Genomic DNA, 18846 nt, shown 5'->3' with positions numbered 1-18846 from the left:
TCATGATTCACTTAAAGGTGGGGTAGGTAATTCACTTCAGAAACACGTGTTATATTCCATGGAATGCTCTTAACATCCCGATAGCAATGAATACATGAAGTGCTTTGACAATAAATACATTAATAAAAAGTAACTGGATGGCCTACCTGCCTGTCAGCCTTCCATCTGGTGCTCGTGCCCTCATTGGTCATGTGTGTGTTGGAGGAGGGGCTCTATGAGGAAGTCTGAAGGAAGGGGCAGATTTTTTTGGTTGCGTACTTTCAAATTCTAGCGCACTCGAGCTGGGTTCTCCATTCTTACCTACCCCACCTTTAAGGTATGAAATACTCACTTGAATTATGATGGAAATATCCTTCTAGTGGCAATCTGCAGAAACATCTTTCTGTAAAGTGAAACCCAAACATTCAAATATAGGAACAAAATATTTGTTTGTGGAGGGGAGTTTTGAATAACTTTATTGGCTTTTTCCATGTTCATCAAAGACAATAACGCACATTTTTACTGATAGATTGATAATTTTATTTAGCACTATCCCTTTCCTCACCACCAACAGCCAAAACCACACTTTTGTAATATTTTTCAGTAGAGTAATATAACTATGTACATTTGCTTGAGCACCGTACCAAATTACAATGAAGTAGTTTTCTGAAGTATTTAATTAGTGTTACTACCCTACACTTCTACTCCATTACAATTTGGAGTCAAATATCTTCTTGTGGATAACTTGAGTCATTACTTCGCAGTTTTAGGTTTAACATATACGATCAATATATATTATACATTTAACTATGTGATTAACATTTGTTCCACATTTTCTAGTTGCAATATTAAATTAATGAACACATGAATGCATCAATAAAAAGAATCCAATAGTAGATGTATTCTGACATGAGCGATTCTGCATAATAATAATTCATTACATTTATTTTGGCGCTTTTCCAGATACTCAAAGCATGAATGAATAATTATTTTATAATAAATACATTTCATAATAATGAATCCATTTACATCTGGTAGTACTTTTGATGCTAATACTAATTGAAATACATTTTGAATGCAGGACTTCACATTCTAACAGAGTATTTCTACTTGATCTCCAGCAGAGCAATTAGCTTTCACAGCATTTATTATTCATGACACCTCAACTCTCCCACATCCGTCATCGCCAAAGCAAGTCACACATGACTGTTGGAGTGTTTACTGAAGATCTGAGGGAAGCTTTCTGTCAGTATCTCACACACACACACACACACACAGAGAGAGAGAGAGAGAGAGAGAGAGAGAGAGAGAGAGACAGAGACAGAGAGAGAGAGAGAGAGAGAGAGAGACAGAGACAGAGAGAGAGAGAGAGAGAGAGAGAGAGAGAGAGAGAGACCATGATCCACATACACAAAAGGAAATGGATTCAAATAATTTAATGGGATAAATGAATATCAACATTTACATTAAGCGGCAAAGACATTCACAACGTGCTTTAGTCAGATCAATGGCATCAACGCCGCCTCAAGTGAGCACGACACCCCCTCGTGATGATACAAAAGGTGGGCATGACATGGCAACATAAGGACACTGAGTGACGACGTGTTAAGCACACTGTGGTATGGCTTATCAGATTACATTCACCTTTTTGCATTATAGGGAGGAAACTTTAAAAAAAATAGCAGTAAAATGTGTTATTCAAGCATTAAAGAAATATTAAAAATACATCACTTGGCAAAAAAAATATTGAGCATTAAACTGAAATATTACATTAGAGTTAAAAATGTAAGGTTGCTGTGAGTTCAAATTAAAAAGTGTCTTTTCGAAGCAGGAAGGGCAGCAGCCGCGATGCCACGTTCTTTTGACCTTTCACAATAAACGTCTGACCATGCAGTCACAAGTACATTTACCATTCTAAGATACGGAATTACATCTCCAATACTGACGCCACAGAATTAGTCAAATCTGGAAATACCATCGATACGCTTCTTAAGTGTTAAACTGGCCGATGTGGCAGAAACTTAAAGGGGCCCTATTATGCTGATTTTCTGGTTAATATTTGTATTTAGTTCCTCTCCTGTGACATACTGCCTGTGCTGCAGCACCTCTTTTCACCCTCTGTCTGAAACCAGAGCCCAGTCTGCTCTGATTGGTTAGTTGGCCAGCTCGGATGTGATTGGTCAAATACTAAGATATGTCCCGCCCCTTAGCCTATCACATTCAATATGTTGGAGCCACTGGGAGCACGAATGTTAGATAGTGATACTTCCGTGTCAATATGTCACGGAAGTAAACAATAGGAGTCCAACGGAGGTGTTTCAGGCAGAGGGCGGAGTGTGTGGGAGAGACATTTTGGGAATTTAGCCTTTACCATTTACATGCACTAAAAACCCTTGTAGCACACTAGAGGAAAGGGAAAACCCCAAAAAGCATAATAAGGCCTGTAAAAGATTTCCTTTTTTTCTCCAGAATGCGAAGAGAAAATCGAAGCGTACTTATCATGATGGTCATAATCCAAATTTGTCCTAAAGCAATAAATACACACACGTTTTGTTTCCTATCACACATCCAGCAATGGCTGCTCAGAAGAAAAATAAATAATAGGCAGCTGTCCTAATTCAAGTTAGCTCGTTTTCGATGGCACAGGAAATCATTCTTTCCCCTATAATAAACTCTGTAGAACATCATCCCCGTCACCTCAAACTCTTTCAGCATCTTCATCCAATTACAACGAAACAGAAATATTATCAACACGGTGATTCACCCGAGCACAAGACAGTCTCATGCTGACACCACAACACTCTCAGACAACTTTTAAGACAACAGTGAAATTCACTACATTTAGGTTTGAGTACATTTCCTGCACGGTGTGAGTAATATCCATGAAAATGCTCCGCGAGCTCTTAATAGTGACACCGGCCCAACATGGGTGAGTATGATTTCCGGACATGCAAATATCACATGGGGCTCTCCGTGTGTAGTTCACGCAGCACATATTACTTTCTCATGCATCACCAATTTAAGGTAAGGAATGTTTAATCCATGCCCACAAATCCACTCAGCTTACATCCAACATTGTGTCTCTATTTGGATATAAAATGAAGATTGCTGCAGGAATGTGCGTTTGAAATTGGCTCATAAAAGAAATATAAAAAAGGAATAGGCTTCAGGAGGTTGATTTGGAAGAGAGGCATGTCACAAAACCAGCTGTGATAAGCCTGTTGATAAGATTTCACGGGCAGATAATGTCAGCGTACGTGAGAATGTTGCAGTAATCCTTAAAATACATAGCTAAGATTATCATAGCTGTCAACTGTGATTGGTGGATGTCAACACAGAGCTGTGGTTAGCTAACACAGAGTGTGTGTGTGTGTGTGTGGTGTGTGTGTGTGTGTGTGTGTGTGTGTGTGTGTGTGTGTGTGTGTGTGTGTGTGTGTGTGTGTGTGTGTGTGTGTGTGTGTGTGTGTGTGTGTGTGTGTGTGTGTGTGTGTGTGTGGTGAGGAGAAAGGGCGGAACTGACCCTAAACAAGCCAGCGCAAGTAACATTTCCATTAAAACACACAATGACAATAAGTACGACTGACCTTCATTTGCTGTGTTTGGTTTGTGATTGTGTTCTGGACCAAATACAGACAAAATGCTCACTGACATTCACAACTGTCTCCGTTTTCCTCCCCGTAGAGGAAGAAGGACGACAAGACAAAAAGACAGCAAGGCAGAGAGAAAGACAGCTTACACACTAAATAAAACGATAACTATTTAAGAGGTTTTCCTGGAAATAAAACTGAGCGTGGCTCTCTTTAAAATTATCCTTTGGTCCATTTAAAAACAAAGAGTCGACGATGATATTTGCTAAACAAATGCTCACTGACATTCACAACTGTCTCCGTTTTCCTTCCCGTTGAGGAAGAAGGACGACAAGACAAAAAGACAGCAAGGCAGAGAGAAAGACAGATTAAACACTAAATTAAACGAAAACCATTTAAGAGTTCTTCCTGGCCCTCTTTAAAATCCTCATTTGGTCCATTTAAAAACAAAGAGTCAATGATGATATTTGCTAAAACTATATGTGGGAATCCTCAGGTTCAAATCAGATTTTGTATAAAACGCTGGTGGTGTAGTTGAAGGTGAAGCTGGTTGCCGCTGCGCTGCCCCCGGTGGCGGGTTGCAGGTAGTGCTGCGTGACGAGCTGGCTGAGGTAGAGCAGGATCTGGCTGTCCTGGTGCCCCAGACCCAGCTGTCCCTGCAGGAAGCAGCGGCGCCGGCCCTCCACCCCCTCCGGCCCCTCGGTGCAGCTGACGGGGAGGTGCAGGTGGTGGGTGAAGGTCAACAGGAAGGCCTTGGCTGCCATCTCACACAGCGTGCTCTGCAGGTGGAGGAAGAAGGTGGAGCCGCGGCGGATGGAGGTGCGATGGTCGGCGATGTTGGCAAGCAGCTGGCCTCGGTACGGAGGACAGCGCAGCGTTTTCTGGTCGACGTCCAGGATGGAGATGTAGCGGCTGTAGCGCGACAGAGAGTAAAGCATGCTGGAGCCGACAGGGGACGCCACTCTGTGGGTGGGACACACACACACAAACACACCCCACACACACACACACACACACACACACACACACACACACACACACACACACCACACACACACACACACATCACACACACACACACAACACACACACATCATCAAACACACACACACACACACACACACACACACACACACACACACACACACACACCACACACACACACACACACACACACACACACACACACACACACACACACACACACACACACACATTAATTTAAAGCCACTAATATATACATCCACATCATGGTCCACATATAACATTTACCTCCTATAATTTGTTTAATGTTTTGTCTGTACAATTCTGTAATTTTTGGTGTGTCTCTTTTGTACTCGTTATGATTTAACTACAACTAAATAGCTATGACATACATTACTGGTTTGTGCGCAAAGACGCCCAAAATTGAAAATCTGGTGTAAAATGAATAAAATCCAGGGTAACATTTCACAGAGGTGTCATGATCTTAAGCTATGAGCATCTACTGAACCAATATGATAAATACACCCAGAGGTTTCTGATCGGATATAAAATCCACGTCATAATCCCACCAGACCCCCCCCCCTGACTTCTGACTCACTCAACTCCTACAACTTTATCTACAAAGAAATGTGTTCATTAAGATGTGGTCTCTTCTCTTAAGGCAAAAATATTGGATTACTCTGAAACCCACAATCATTACGAAGATGAGCGAAATGGAAAATAATCTGAAGGACGGATTTGAGGCCGGAGGGTTAACAGTTGAATCGTTTTTTGCGTGAGTCATCGAGGAATGAGTCACACAGGATGAGTAACTGTATAGTAGGGTTTGATGTGAAGTACAAAGAGGGAATTACTCATACTGTTACCTTGAATTCTCAAAGAAAAGTTGGTTTTCTAGCTAAAAAAAAACTAAAAATGTTGAAGACCTGAAGTAAATCTTGCAGTGTTTAGCAAAACGTTATCACAATTCATCACAAATGTTCTGTGTTTTATAAGCAAACATTTTATTTTTAGTACATCTTTTAGTTACAGTTATCTGACCGTAGAATTTCCATTTAAATATTACTTAATAATAATAATTAAAAGCTACAGCATTTTGGATGTATTTGGATGTATTCTGCATGTATTTGACAAGTTTATTTGTTTATTTGCCGAATTATATTATTAATAAAAACATTGTTATTATATTATGGATAAAAATACCTTGCATTATAACAAGTCTTAAAGTTAGCTCAAACTTAAATAAATTACAATATTAATTTGACAAATTATAAACCTGTCCATTTATTTATATTAAAGGGGCCCTATTATAGTTTTAGGGGTTTTCTCTTTCCTGTAGTTTGTTACAGGTTTTTGAAACGTTGGGAACATACACCATCTTCATCAAAGAGTTTTACTTAAAATGCTTTTAATAGAAATTGGAAATACCTTTGTAAGCCAATGAGTTTCCACCTCTGCAGGTCGGTGAGGGTGAAGGGACAGGACAGCCAGGCTTGAACTCTCTCGCCACATTTCCCCGGCGCCGGCACAAAGAGAGCGAGAGCAGAAACGAGCCGGCGGACCCTCCCCTCGTCGGCCCCGAGCACCACCAGCGTGCGGCCGCTCAGCAGACACCACAGCGCCTGCATGGCAAACGGATACTGCCGCACAAACTTCAGCGCTCCTTGTCCGGCCTTCTTCCTCTGGCGCAGGGTCACAACTCCCCCGTAGCCAAGAGGTGAAGCAGCCCGATCGGACCCTGTAGAAGCACTCATGGTACAGTCTGACCCTTCCTCCAATGAGGTTCGGGAAACGGCATCTCCGAGGAGCCCAACAGGCAACTCCAGTCCAGTGGCGGGGCTTTCTGAGCCCGGAGAACCCACCGTGTAGTCGTTCTGGAGGGGGAGAAGGGCCTGAGGCTCCTGGTTGACAACTGGGGATTGCGAGTTGGAGCTTTGGCCAACACAAGGAGTTCTCTCTGCTGGAGAAGCTTCGTAAAGGAAACCCTCCTGGGCCATACAGCAAGCAGAGTCCAAAGGAATCAATATATCCGAAGCCCCGTCAGTTATTACTTCACACTCGTCTTCTCTGCTGGCCTCCAGCTCGGACACAACCTCCAGAAGTGACACAGGAGTCCCGTCTCCATCATCATCCCCAGCGGTTGTCTCCAAATCTTCGCTGCTGCTTTCCCTCTCCATGTCCGGTTCATTGGTCAGTTCACAATCAGGATCAGGAGCTTGTGATTTAGCCCGATTCAGTTGCTTCTCTGCGAGATCCAGTCCGCTCTTATCGCTGCTGAAGCTTCCTTTGTTCCCTTCTGAGCTCCCTTGAGTCTCCAGAGTTTGATCTGAAGGGGAGGACTCCAGATGGCTCTCCACAAGCCCAGGTTCGGTCTCTGAAGTATGGCCGGGGTTGAGAGGATCCGGAGGCTCCAGATCATCCAACACTAGAGGTTCTGTTCCAAGCACAATATGAGGTGGATTTAAAGGAGTATCGTTATCTACAGCATGGTTCACAGCACAGAATGGTCTCAGGGTCCCCCTTTCATCCTCTTCATCGTCATCCCCGAGGTCCTCCTCAAACAGGAAGTTGGTAACTCTCTGTTTCCTGCGTAGTGCCTTGTCCAGGCGTTGTGTGTGAAGGTAGCAAAGATCCCCCCGGAAACCCTTCTCCGTGTCCTTCAGGAGCGTCACGGTGGCGTCGTAGAAAGTAACGTCGCACAGCTCCGGCAGGGTCTTCAGGCGTTTGTCGAAACACTTTGCAGACTTGGCTTTGATCAGCTGTGGCGTGTAGGACGGCCTTCGCTTAACGCCTTCATCATCCCCTTCTTCGTCACCTCCAGCATCGATGGCCTGCCCCGTTTCATCTTTGTCATTGTAGCTAAAAGGCCTGGCAAGCTTTGCATATTTTGTCTATCAGCTGCTCGCATTCGATCAAGCACTCGTTGATGCACCTCTGGCAGCTGACGGCTTGAGGGTCTCGGCGCGGACGTTTATTGTAGGAGCTGATCTGTCTAAGCAGGTCTCGGTGTTCGTAGATGCTTTTTTCCACGTTAGCGAGCTCGTTGGCTTTCTCCACAGCGTGAGCGGAGTACATGCGCTGAGTCCCAGCCTCTCTCTGCAGACCCTCCTCCCTCTGCAGCACCGAGTGAGTGTACCTGAGGGGAGGAAAAACACAATTAGAAAGGGGAATATAGGGTGTGTTTTTTCCTAAGAGGAGCCTCTGCGTTATCAGGAAACTACTGCACAAGAAATACTATAAACCGGTGACATGGGACCTCAAAAACTGTGAGATTAGGGTTAGGGTTCCTTAGCTAGTTGTGTTTTAAACCATGCAATCAACTCTAGGGAGGTAATACTCGTCTGTTGGTACATAATTTAGCTAGTGAATAAAATATCTCTAAATGTTTTGATTGATTTCCATAAAGTGTATTAAATAGTAAGATTCAGGTGAAAATGCATATGTTTAGGTAGTTGCGTGTGAGCATACAACTTGATAAATGCATGAGTTGTTTGAGAGTTTGTAAGCTTATGTTTTGATAAGATTTTGCTTTTGGTAAACCCCATTTATGTCAATTCATCAAGACTATTCCTTGTTCTTCCTAATTCCTTGTTCACCATGGAGGCATGCAATAAAAACAATGCTTTTCTTCAAGAACACAAGATAACATGGCGTGAGTAAATGATACACAATGGATGATTTTCTGGGAGAAGTAATCCATTAAAAAGGGTGGAAACATAGTCAAAACACAATAAGGAGTAGAAATAATTCGGGGTCTAAAAGGGGCCAACAACAATTTTTTGTACCAGGGCCCGAAAATGGATTGTCCATTAATGCCTTTGACAAAATGTCAATGTTTTTTCTATTCACTCTTTACTTAAATGATTGAAACACAGATTTGAAAAGATATCAGATAATATATTAGCAAGTAGGAAGTTATATGGAAGTTCTTACTCCAGATCCCGCAGCTTCCTCTGGAGCTCCTTGGCAAACGCCCTCCTGTTCCCAGCCTTCAGACACTCGGACGCCTGAGAGAAGCGGAGGGAAAGCTCCTGAAACTGCAGCATGATTTTCCTCTCGTCAGCCGAGACGTACGCCATGCAGAACGGTCGCACGAAGCCCCTCGCCTCCAGGTCGTAAAGCGTGAGGTGATGGACGTATGCAAACGCTCCTTCCTTTGAGTCTCCCAGCACCACCCTGGAGTCCTCCACAAAGCTGAGCCTCGGGTACCCACTGCCGGGCGGATGCCCCACAAAGGAGGCTTGGTAGTCCACCGACATGATGCGCAGGGAGAAGTAGTTGAGGTCGAAGGTGCCGCAGACTTTGGGGTCTTCGGGGATGGTGAGGAGAGGCTGAGGGCCGACCTGCTCGGAGAACTCGGAGATGAGGATGAAGTCTTTGGTGAACTTGGCGTAGGAGGTTTTAGCCCAGGGGTTGGAGTCAGAGATTGGAGATAGAGGGACAGAAAACTCCTCGGGGATGGCCCAGGGGTCGGGATCTGCCTGCCCAAAATCATCCTCTTTAGTGAAAGCCACCACGTCAGGTGAGCCTATCATAGTTGTGTTGATGAGCAAGGCATGAGAAAACACAGAGCAGCACAGGAAAGAGTCATAAACCAGCTGTCAGGTGGACCATTCTGCCTGTAAGAGATTCCTAGAGAAAGGAAAGGACTAGAGGTGTTGTTTGAGGATATTTTGACCTATAATAATCACTCAAATATTTGTATTTGCTATCCACAAGATGGGTCTGCTGACATGACTCACTAAAAAGAGATCTCAGAAGATCAAGAAATGTTGATTTCAATAAAACTGGCCAGGGTAACAAAGTAATCTCCAAGAGTTTAGATATTCATCAGTCCATTGTTAGACACAATTTCTACAATTGGGGATCATTTAGTACTGTGACTACTCTCCCTTGAAACAGGCGTCCAGCAAAGATGACTACAAAGGCACAACGCAAATTAGTAAACGAGGTAAAAAAAATAAAAGTCCCTTAGAGTAACAGCTGAAGGCTTGAATGTATCATCAAACCAGTCAGAAGCACAACACACAGCACAGTTAAAAAGTCATAAACCAGCTGTCAGGTGGACCATTCTGCCTGTCAGTGAGGTTAAAATAACCTGGAGATTCCCAGACTAAGAAAAGGAAAAAGCAAGTGGATTATACCATTTTAAAAAAGGGGGTCCCACAGCATAGTGGGCCCAACAAATCCAACTGCGCCCCTGCTAAAGAGAGTCCAAGATCCTTGATATGTCTCAAATCAATTCAACGTAGCCTCCTCCACATTAAATACTAATATCTGTTAACAAAAGCAATTATCCTTCGCCAATCAGAGGCTCCGTGCTGGCGTCAGACCCTTCATGATGATCAGAGAGAATTTTTTCTTCACAGCAGCATCATTGAAGCACCTCTCTTCTTTCAGCTTAATTTCTTCATGCGTAGTCTCCACCACGTTTCTGTGTTTTGGGCTAAAAAGCGAGACGTCTGAGCGACACACACACACCGCTAACAGCCTGTAGCGCTACATGTAATTTTCACATCCAGAGACAGACGCCATGTTTACCCAGCTGGTTGTAGTCTTGTCAGGTGATCAAATCCCAACTTCCCATCTGGAGGAATTCCACCCTAAAACTGAAATTTCATATATTTTGCTTATCATGATTACATGGTATTAGTATGAAAACTAGATAAATATAATTTAATCTCAACATTTTTTATATTGGGATTTTTCACATTTTGTTTATTTGGCTGGGTTGGCTGTGCAGTGGGATTTTCTACACTTTGTGCTTGAATTAAGAACCTGCATTGCTTTAGAAATTAAACAAATAATCACAATTGGTGTCACAACAGGGTCTCTATTATATCTACTAAGTACTAGACAACTTATAACGAAGATACTAGGAAAGTATGTAGCTGCAATGAAACGTGTTTATATCTTAAACTGATGGCCTTTTTCATAACACTCTCCATGCTGCAAATAACATTGTTTTGGTGGATTCATTCCAGAAATTATTCACATTTCAGAAAAACGACGTCTAAAATTAAAAAAGGTAAAAATGTAGGAAAAATACCGAGGAAATTATGTTAAATACCTTTTTTTGTTAGTTACTGTCTTGGTTCGTACATGTGACAATTTTGGATTTAGGGTGGATTATCTGTTTGAGAAATACATTAGTGAAACATTAATATTTACACTGTAATAGTTATTATGAAAAACGTATTATTAATATAAAAACACGTCAACCATGTATGCATCAATCAATCAGTTAAAATAATGAAATTACTGTACATTAATTTTTATATATTTGGTTTTATTCAGACGTTTTGTCGTTACGACAGTTTTACGACAGTTTTACGGCACTATTTGACAGTCGAGCGCGGAATTTGTAAACAGAGCTAACAGTTGGTCCATAAGGTCGATGCTCGATGCTGCTTCTCTTAAACCTTTAATTAAAGACTTTTGATAGACCGGAATTCATTTTCTAACTTTATAATTCGTTGTGAGTGAAGTTTGTCAACAGCTGTCACAACTTTACAACTGTGTGGTAGGTTTAGTGAGTGGATGAAATGTCTTTAGCCGGTGAGCTAACATGCTAACAGAGTGGATCCAGTTCAGTCGGAGGTCAGCGTGCAGGAAGCCGGCGCTTCTGCACCTCAGAGCGGGTAGGGATGCTAGCGCTGCTCGGTAGATCTCCGCTTAGACCCGGATTACAGCAGCGGCTCGGGGTCATTCGGAGGTGTTTCCGTGCGGCGCAGAGTGACCGGTGTCTGGCTGACATTCCTCCTCCTCCTCCTCCTCCACCGCAGCAGGCAGACATGAACCGGGGCCAGGGGCAGGTCCGGGGTCAGATCCGGAGGGTCCTCTGCGTGGCTGAGAAGAACGATGCGGCTAAAAGCATCGCAGCCATCATGTCTGATGGCAACGCGAGGAGGGTGAGTCCTGTCTTCTCTCACATTGTGTAACATACACTAACAGATAGTGCTATAATTCAGTGCTTTACGGTATTTAAAGAAGGAACACTGATTCAAGGCCTTTATTGTCATGTGTACACAGTGTAGTTATGACAATAACATTCTTAGGTCACAGGAGCCCCCAACAGTGCAACACAATTAAACAGATAATAGTGCAAGTAAATACAAATAGAATAGAATAGAAATAGTGCAGTCTATATACAAGTAATTGGAATATTGATATATATAAGTTGCAAACAGGTGAATGTTATGGATGTTCTTTCAAAAGTTCAGGTGTTTAACATTCTTATGGCCTGTGGGATGAAACTGTCCCTTTAAGCATGTGTCTTGGTTTTGTATCTATCAAAACAAACTGAATACATAAACCTGTATGGAAATAATACAGAATCTATTTACTATTCTATAATAATAATTCTATTTTTATTATTTATTTATTTTATTGTGTTTTAAGTTGAATTATACTTAAAGTTCAGGGTAATCAACTGTTAAAAACATATTGTTCAACATTTTTTTTTTCAATAAATGGATAATCGTTTTTAATAATCGTGATATCAATTACTGACCCAAATAATCGAGATTATGATTTTTGCCATAATCGAGCAGCCCTACTTTGAGTACTTCATTACAAGTTAAAGTCCTGATCTCAAAATGTTATTTAAGTAAAAGTACTTAAAGTACAAATAGTAAAAGTACTATTCTGGACAGGGGCCCATTTCAGAATAATATAAGTAAATGTACTTCAAGTATCAAAAGTACTTTTTAAACATGTAAGAGCATGTTATTGTTGTATTTTGCCCAAATTAAGATACTAGAAATACGATGTAGATTAGTAGTTCAGTACTGCATTATACCATATCAGTTTATACTGTATGTGGTATTATATGTGGAAAAGTAACTAGTAACTGCCGAGCCTCAACATATCAAGGAAGGGTTGCTACGTCTCGTGGAAATGTTCGGACTTAGTAAATTAACTGTGTATAGAAATATTGGCCCTAATTTTTTTTGGCTAATCCAGTGAATAATAAACCTGATCATAACATTGAAATATAAATCGTATGTGTTATAATCCATATGGAGTAACGTCTTGTATAACCTGACTGTGTATCCTTACTGTATATCTCCTGAAATCAGAGCATAGTAATATAAATGATAAATGTGAATCTGTTTCTAAGATTTCTATATTTTTATGTGTGTCTGCTTCAGTACTGATTGTCTTCTTTTCCATTTTAGAGAGAAGGGATGTCAAAGTTTAATAAAATCTACGAGTATGAATATAATCTCTTTGGCCAGGTAAGTGTTATAAGAAAAGTACAAGACCTTTACACACAAGCACCTATAAGTCTGTTCTTTTGTGCTTTAAATATCTCTTTATATCTCCATCCATCTCCAGAATGTGACGGTAACAATGACCTCGGTATCTGGCCATTTACTGGGTCTGGATTTTCAAGCACATTATCAGAAGTGGTGAGTAAAACTGGATTCCTTTTTTGATTTTCTTGGTATTTCCTGCATCACACTGTATCATAAGTAGGGATGGGTATCGTTAAGGTTTTAACGGTACTACTACTTTTATCGATACCACTTATCGGTCCGGTCTTTTAACGGTACTCTTATCGGTTCTTTTGGAGAAAGAAATAAGGTAAACTAACTAAACAAATTGTGAACAAAATTAACATAGCTTTTTATTTAAATTAAATGCATAATATTTCACATCAAAAGAAACAACATGTTTTAACAAATTGTATTAAATAATCTGATGACAGACTGTAAACAGAATAGCTGAAACTTTAACAAAATAAATAACTCAGTTACCTCTAATCATTAACCCATGTTTGTATAATGTAGTTAACTCCGTGTGTTGCTGCTAGCACATAACACCTGACGTGGAAAAGTTACTCGTGGACGGGGCTACAGAGCTGCTAGAGAGACAGTGGAACCCGGTGCATTCCTCCGTCTGGATGTGGAGCACTTTTGCTAAATGTTTAGACACATTGCTCGTGTTACCGCCCTCACATGCTAAACTCTTATTGCACTTTTGGCAACGAGTATTGTCCACATCGAGACGGGTAAAGTTTAACCACACCTCGGAGCACTCTCCGCCATCTCCGCCGTGTGTGTGTGTTGCATGCATGTAGCAGCTGCGTGTGTGTAAACTGCCCCGCCCCCTCGCATACAGACGGGGGATATCGAAAATAATAAAAATAATAAGTCTTTTTTCATATTAGAAACGGAGTTGGCGACACTAAAACTGCAATATAATGTTTGTGTAGCAATAATACACATGATATATTTTATGTCTCCAGTACCGATAAAAAGACCGATAACGTCAGAGCTTAACGGTACCACGGTCTTTAATAATTCAGCCCCGGGGCCCGTTTAATACCGGGGCTCGGTACCCATCCCTAGTCATAACAACTGATGGTATTTGTTCCTTTCCTCCTTTTAGGTACAGTTGCAGTCCTGTGCTGTTATATGATGCTGAGGTAGAGAAGTACTGTCCAGATAACATGATACAAATCAAGGTATGCTAATATAGTACCCTCCCATTAGTCGCATACATTTACAAAAATTAATCCTTACATTGTATTTAAAGAAATCTAAAAAATTCCTTTAAATAACTGTAACTGTGATAGTTTGTTTTAACTCTGTATTAATGAAAAACAGGATGAGCTGCTGTACCATTTTGTTATGTGGAGTCAGAGACAGTAATAATGATTATGGATAATAGAAATATACCTGAATCATTCCCTCTAAATCTTTACTTTCTCCTTCTTCCCCCCGCTCCTCTCTGTCTCTAGCGGACACTAGAGAAAGAGGCGAGGCAGTGCCAGGCTTTAGTCATCTGGACCGATTGTGACAGAGAGGGAGAAAACATTGGCTTTGAAATCATAGATGTCTGCAAAGCAGGTATGATAGTGATGTGTGAGTTGTTGTGTTGTTATTGTGTGGATTTCATCTCCCTTTTTGAGAATGATTCAACAGTTTGGTAAATATGTTTATTGCTGAGAGTTAAATGAAAACATTGATACTACTGTCAATATAAAGCTGGATCTAGAATATGGTTAGCTTAGCTTAGCCTGAAATAAAATCCAGTGGCTCCGATCACCAAAATATCGTATTTATTCCGTTTAAAATGTAGCAGAGTTATATTTATTTTCCCACAAATCGCTCCTAATAATAGTGTGTGTGCTTTTTCAGTGAAGCCAAATATGCAAGTGTTACGGGCAAAGTTTTCTGAGATCACCCCCAACTCCATCCGGAGAGCTTGTGAGACGCTAATCGAGCCGGACGCTAACGTTAGCGATGCTGTCGACGTGCGTCAGGAGCTGGACCTGCGAATAGGTAAGACTGCACATGAAAACAGCTTGTTCATACAGCAAAATCCCAATTTGGTAGACTTAGTCAAATGTCACCTCAGCCATGATCAGTGTTATAATTAGCCGGTATTTCCCGGACACATTGACCGGAAGTTTTTCCAACGGAAGCGATGGCCATGGTACAACACTAGTGGTTATGATCCACATTATCCCATCCTCTCCGCAGGTGCGTCCTTCACTCGCTTCCAGACCATGCGCCTGCAGAAGATCTTCCCTCAGTCTCTGGCCAATCAGCTGATCTCGTACGGCAGCTGTCAGTTTCCCACTCTGGGCTTCGTGGTGGAGCGCTTCAAAGCCATCCAGGCGTTCATACCGGAGACTTTCTACAAGATCAAAGGTATAAACTCCTGCCTAATCACACACACACACACACACACACACACACACACACACACACACACACACACACTGAACTCCTCTTCATCGGTCTGTCTCAGTGCTGCACGACGTGGAGGACGAGTCTGTGGAGTTCAGTTGGAAAAGAAACCGTCTCTTCCACCACACAGCCTGCCTGGTGCTCTACCAGATCTGCATGGAGGTATGTGCCGGTTTTTAAGTGTATTTTATGTTATTGATGTTTGATATGTTAAATATTTTGTTAATAGTTTCTGTTTGTGAATTTAACGTTGAAAATCTAAAAGATATATTTCTCTTTGGATTGGTCATATTTGCCTCTTTATCCTGAATTCCTTTATAGGACTTTTATGTGTTATGTAGTTATTCTCGTAACTAATTAATAAGCTTACTTGAATTGCTTTGTAGCCTAAACTTCTTCAACACTGGCATTTAAGTCCCTTACACACCAAGCCGATAGATGTCGGGCCGTCGATGAGCGTCGTGTCGCCCTACTCAGATTGGTGTGTCTTGGTGTGTACCGCACCGTCGTGTCTTTTCGGCCGTGCCGACACCTTCCGCCGCCGATTCAACATGTTGAATCGGGAGCCTGTCGGCTGAAGGCCATCGGCCAAAGAAATCACTGTGATTGGCTGTTCAGCTTAGCGAATCAGTGCATGAGAAGCGAAACGGAAGTGAGGGACCCAAACAAACGATTAAGAAGGCAAATCTGAGATTTCATTTAACTCCAGCTCTCGACACAGGTTCGGGAAAGCCCCGTGAGCTTCTCCCTGTAGAGTGAAAATGCAGTCTGTTCTTCTTCTCTCGGTTATCAGGCAGTCTGTCTTCCGGTTGTTGCCTCTTTTGAATAACGAATACACACTACCGCCGCCTGCTGGTAAGGAGAGTTATTGCCACTCACGCATGCGCAGTTCGTACGTGCTACTTGGCCGTCGGCTGAAGTCTTTGCGGTGTGTTCCAGTGCGACACATGGCCAAGACGCAGAGACGCGAGGCGACACAACAGTCGTGTTCCGTCGGGACGTGTTCTTTGCTGTCAGTTTGGTGTGTAGGGACCAGTGGCGGCTGGTGGAACATATTTTTGGTGGGGCTGTTCGGACCTTTACTTGTTGCCATTTTTGTAAGCTTGTTTGCTAGTTTACCACAACATCTCTGCCTATGCAAAGCAAATGGAAACGACCACTCAACACACACACATATTAACTATCCTCATCAAACACAACATCCAAGAAGAGAAGAATATACAAAAGTAAAGAGCTGGTACCTTTTTTATTTTTACTACAAAACTGTCTATCTCTAAGCGGTTCACCAATCAAAACAGAGCCGAACAGCTACCAATCAGAGCAGAGTGGGCTCTGGTTTCAGACAGAGGGTGACAAGAGGTGCTGCAGCACAGGCAGTATGAGGAAAATAAAGAGCTTTTTGAACATTAAAGCAGTTTGTGCGTGCGTGCGTGCGTGCGTGCCTGCAGCCTCTTGTTCACCTGAGCTGGAGGACACAGCATACATTTTAATGTGTTGTCAATCTGTCTGAATAAAAATGGGCCAAATGCCACGTTTTGAAAGGTACACATCAGAATATCTCTTTACTCATTTTCAGGATCCCATAGCAACGGTCTCCTCAGTAACCAGCAAACCCAAGAGCAAGTGGAGACCGCTGCCTCTGGACACTGTGGTGAGAACACAAGTCAAATAAACAACACACAAATATAATCTGCATTAAAAACACACATCTGTATCAGTATCAGTAAAGTATCAGCTTCTGTTTTCATGTAGACAACAATCCTCTCCTTTCATCTGACCAACAGGAAATGGAGAAACTTGCATCTCGAAAGCTAAAAATAAGCGCCAAAGAGACGATGAAAATTGCAGAAAAGCTCTATACCCAGGGGTGAGTGCATGCTGGGTAATCTACATTCATACTGCAATGTTTTGTCCGACCATGCTTACTGTCCTTATCAGTTTCACTGTAGTTTGTTTTTGTTTCATCGTGAAGCCACCGTTTCAGAGGCTCTGTCAGTGGGCATGTCTTTTTTTGGTAGATTGTAAACTTCCTCAAAGTCGTGGCTATCTTTGTTCTCGCGATCTGGCAGGGTCATGTCTTTCAGGGAATTAAAGGGACAGTGCCTATTTCATTTTTTCATTGTATTGCCTAGGGGCTGCCTCATTAACTGAATATTTATTAAAATCCTAATTTTGTCATTTCCAAATCGCAATGAGCAATGATTGGTAAAGGCCAAGAAATTAATATATATATATATATATATTAATATGAACATAAGAAGATAAAGTAAAAATGTGCAATATAGATATAAAGTATTCTGAAATGTAAGATTAACACAAGAACTTGGAAAAATATCAAATGATATTGCCCCTGTCCACCCTGGCCATCTACTGTAGGTAATAAACACTGTATAAGTAACTGAATCAGGCCCTCTGAACTCCACCCCTTCCCTCGAAAAAAAAAAAGAGTTATTACGTCATATACGTTTATATATACAGTCAATGGTCACAGCGTATACTTCAGCGGAATATCAAAACAACGGCCGGGGTGCAAAACACATCAATGAAAGCGACCCTCTACCACACAAAACAACACCTGGAAATAACCCAATTTGTGTTCTTTGAAATTGAAAAGGATATTGCATTGTGTTTGTTACTTTCGTTGGAGTTGTATATGTTTTAAGTGTAATTCGGCTTGGCTTCCTATTTTGTATGGACATTTTATTTTGAAGGCGAGTTTACGCTGTTGACAGGAAGTTGTTGTTGCTATGGAAACAAGAAAAGCTTCACAGCGGGCGGAACTTGTCATAAAATCCGCGATAATAAAACCCACTAGCAGAGACGAGCTTCTTTCATTTAACCCTTCACATTCAAACAGAAACTGAACAGGCAGATTCGAAGGATTTATTTCTTTGGAAATGTTATTTTAAATACAGTTAAATCAAGTTATTTTGGTAAAACTAATGAAAAATATAACTATTTTTTTTATTTTTTTTAATGTTTTTAAATATTATTTTGTAGACTATCTTAGGCCCTCAGAGAGCGCCTAGAGGGCCCTGACGGCTCGCCACTGCGTCTGAGAGTTTACCAGCAGGGTCTTTTTCCTCTCAGATTGTCTGCGTGAAGATGACTGTGTGTTTGTTTCTCTTCAGGTACATCAGCTACCCTCGAACAGAGACCAACATCTTCCCAGAGAACCTGGCTCTCGGCCCCCTGGTGGAGCAGCAGACTCACAGCCAGGTCTGGGGGGAGTTTGCTCAGCGGGTGATGGAGCAGCCCGGGGGTCCCAACCCTCGACAGGGAAAGAAATCTGACCAAGCCCATCCCCCCATCCACCCCACCAAGTTCGCCAACTCTCTGCAGGTAGGTCTGCTGAAACTAGACCTTCAAATCTTCCCTCTGCCCAGTCATGAGCAACACACACCAGAAACGACGTGAAACTCAGTATGCGACTGTTGATGTTTGTTATTTACCTCGGGGCGAGAAGTCCTTGAGAAGACCTCGCACCGAGTGAAATAAACGAGGTAAATAACAAACATCAACAGTCGCATACTGAGTCGTTTCTGGTGTGTGTTGCTTTGTCATCTATTTTGCCTGGTTCTTCACCGGTCAGA

General features: G+C 42.0%; 2 protein-coding genes across 3 annotated transcripts in view; one reads left to right on the top strand and one right to left on the bottom strand.

Annotated features, from left to right (window-relative positions):
- Positions 1-1400: 1400 nt before the first annotated feature.
- Positions 1401-10115, bottom strand: smcr8a (Smith-Magenis syndrome chromosome region, candidate 8a). Its single transcript, XM_034199154.1, is given in 4 exon segments — positions 1401-4529; positions 5979-7438; positions 7440-7686; positions 8484-10115. Coding segments are annotated over 4 exon segments (2769 nt in total). The 5' UTR covers positions 9086-10115; the 3' UTR covers positions 1401-4069.
- Positions 10116-10913: 798 nt separating this feature from the next.
- top3a (DNA topoisomerase III alpha) overlaps positions 10914-18846 on the top strand; it is an 18122-nt gene continuing 10189 nt past the window's right edge. For both annotated transcript variants that reach the window (XM_034199225.1, XM_034199217.1), the window contains exons 1-11: positions 10914-11461; positions 12731-12790; positions 12891-12964; positions 13947-14022; positions 14299-14407; positions 14699-14842; positions 15044-15214; positions 15315-15415; positions 16830-16904; positions 17038-17120; positions 18385-18595. In XM_034199225.1, the coding sequence (XP_034055116.1) occupies positions 11198-11461; positions 12731-12790; positions 12891-12964; positions 13947-14022; positions 14299-14407; positions 14699-14842; positions 15044-15214; positions 15315-15415; positions 16830-16904; positions 17038-17120; positions 18385-18595 (1368 nt within the window). In that variant the 5' untranslated portion in view covers positions 10914-11197. The remainder of the gene's footprint in view (positions 11462-12730; positions 12791-12890; positions 12965-13946; positions 14023-14298; positions 14408-14698; positions 14843-15043; positions 15215-15314; positions 15416-16829; positions 16905-17037; positions 17121-18384; positions 18596-18846) is intronic.

Source organism: Gymnodraco acuticeps, unplaced genomic scaffold (genome assembly GCF_902827175.1).
Source record: "Gymnodraco acuticeps unplaced genomic scaffold, fGymAcu1.1, whole genome shotgun sequence".
Classification (NCBI taxonomy): Eukaryota; Metazoa; Chordata; class Actinopteri; order Perciformes; family Bathydraconidae; genus Gymnodraco; species Gymnodraco acuticeps.
Note: the sequence above shows the minus strand (reverse complement) of the source record. Positions and strands in the feature narration are given on the sequence as shown.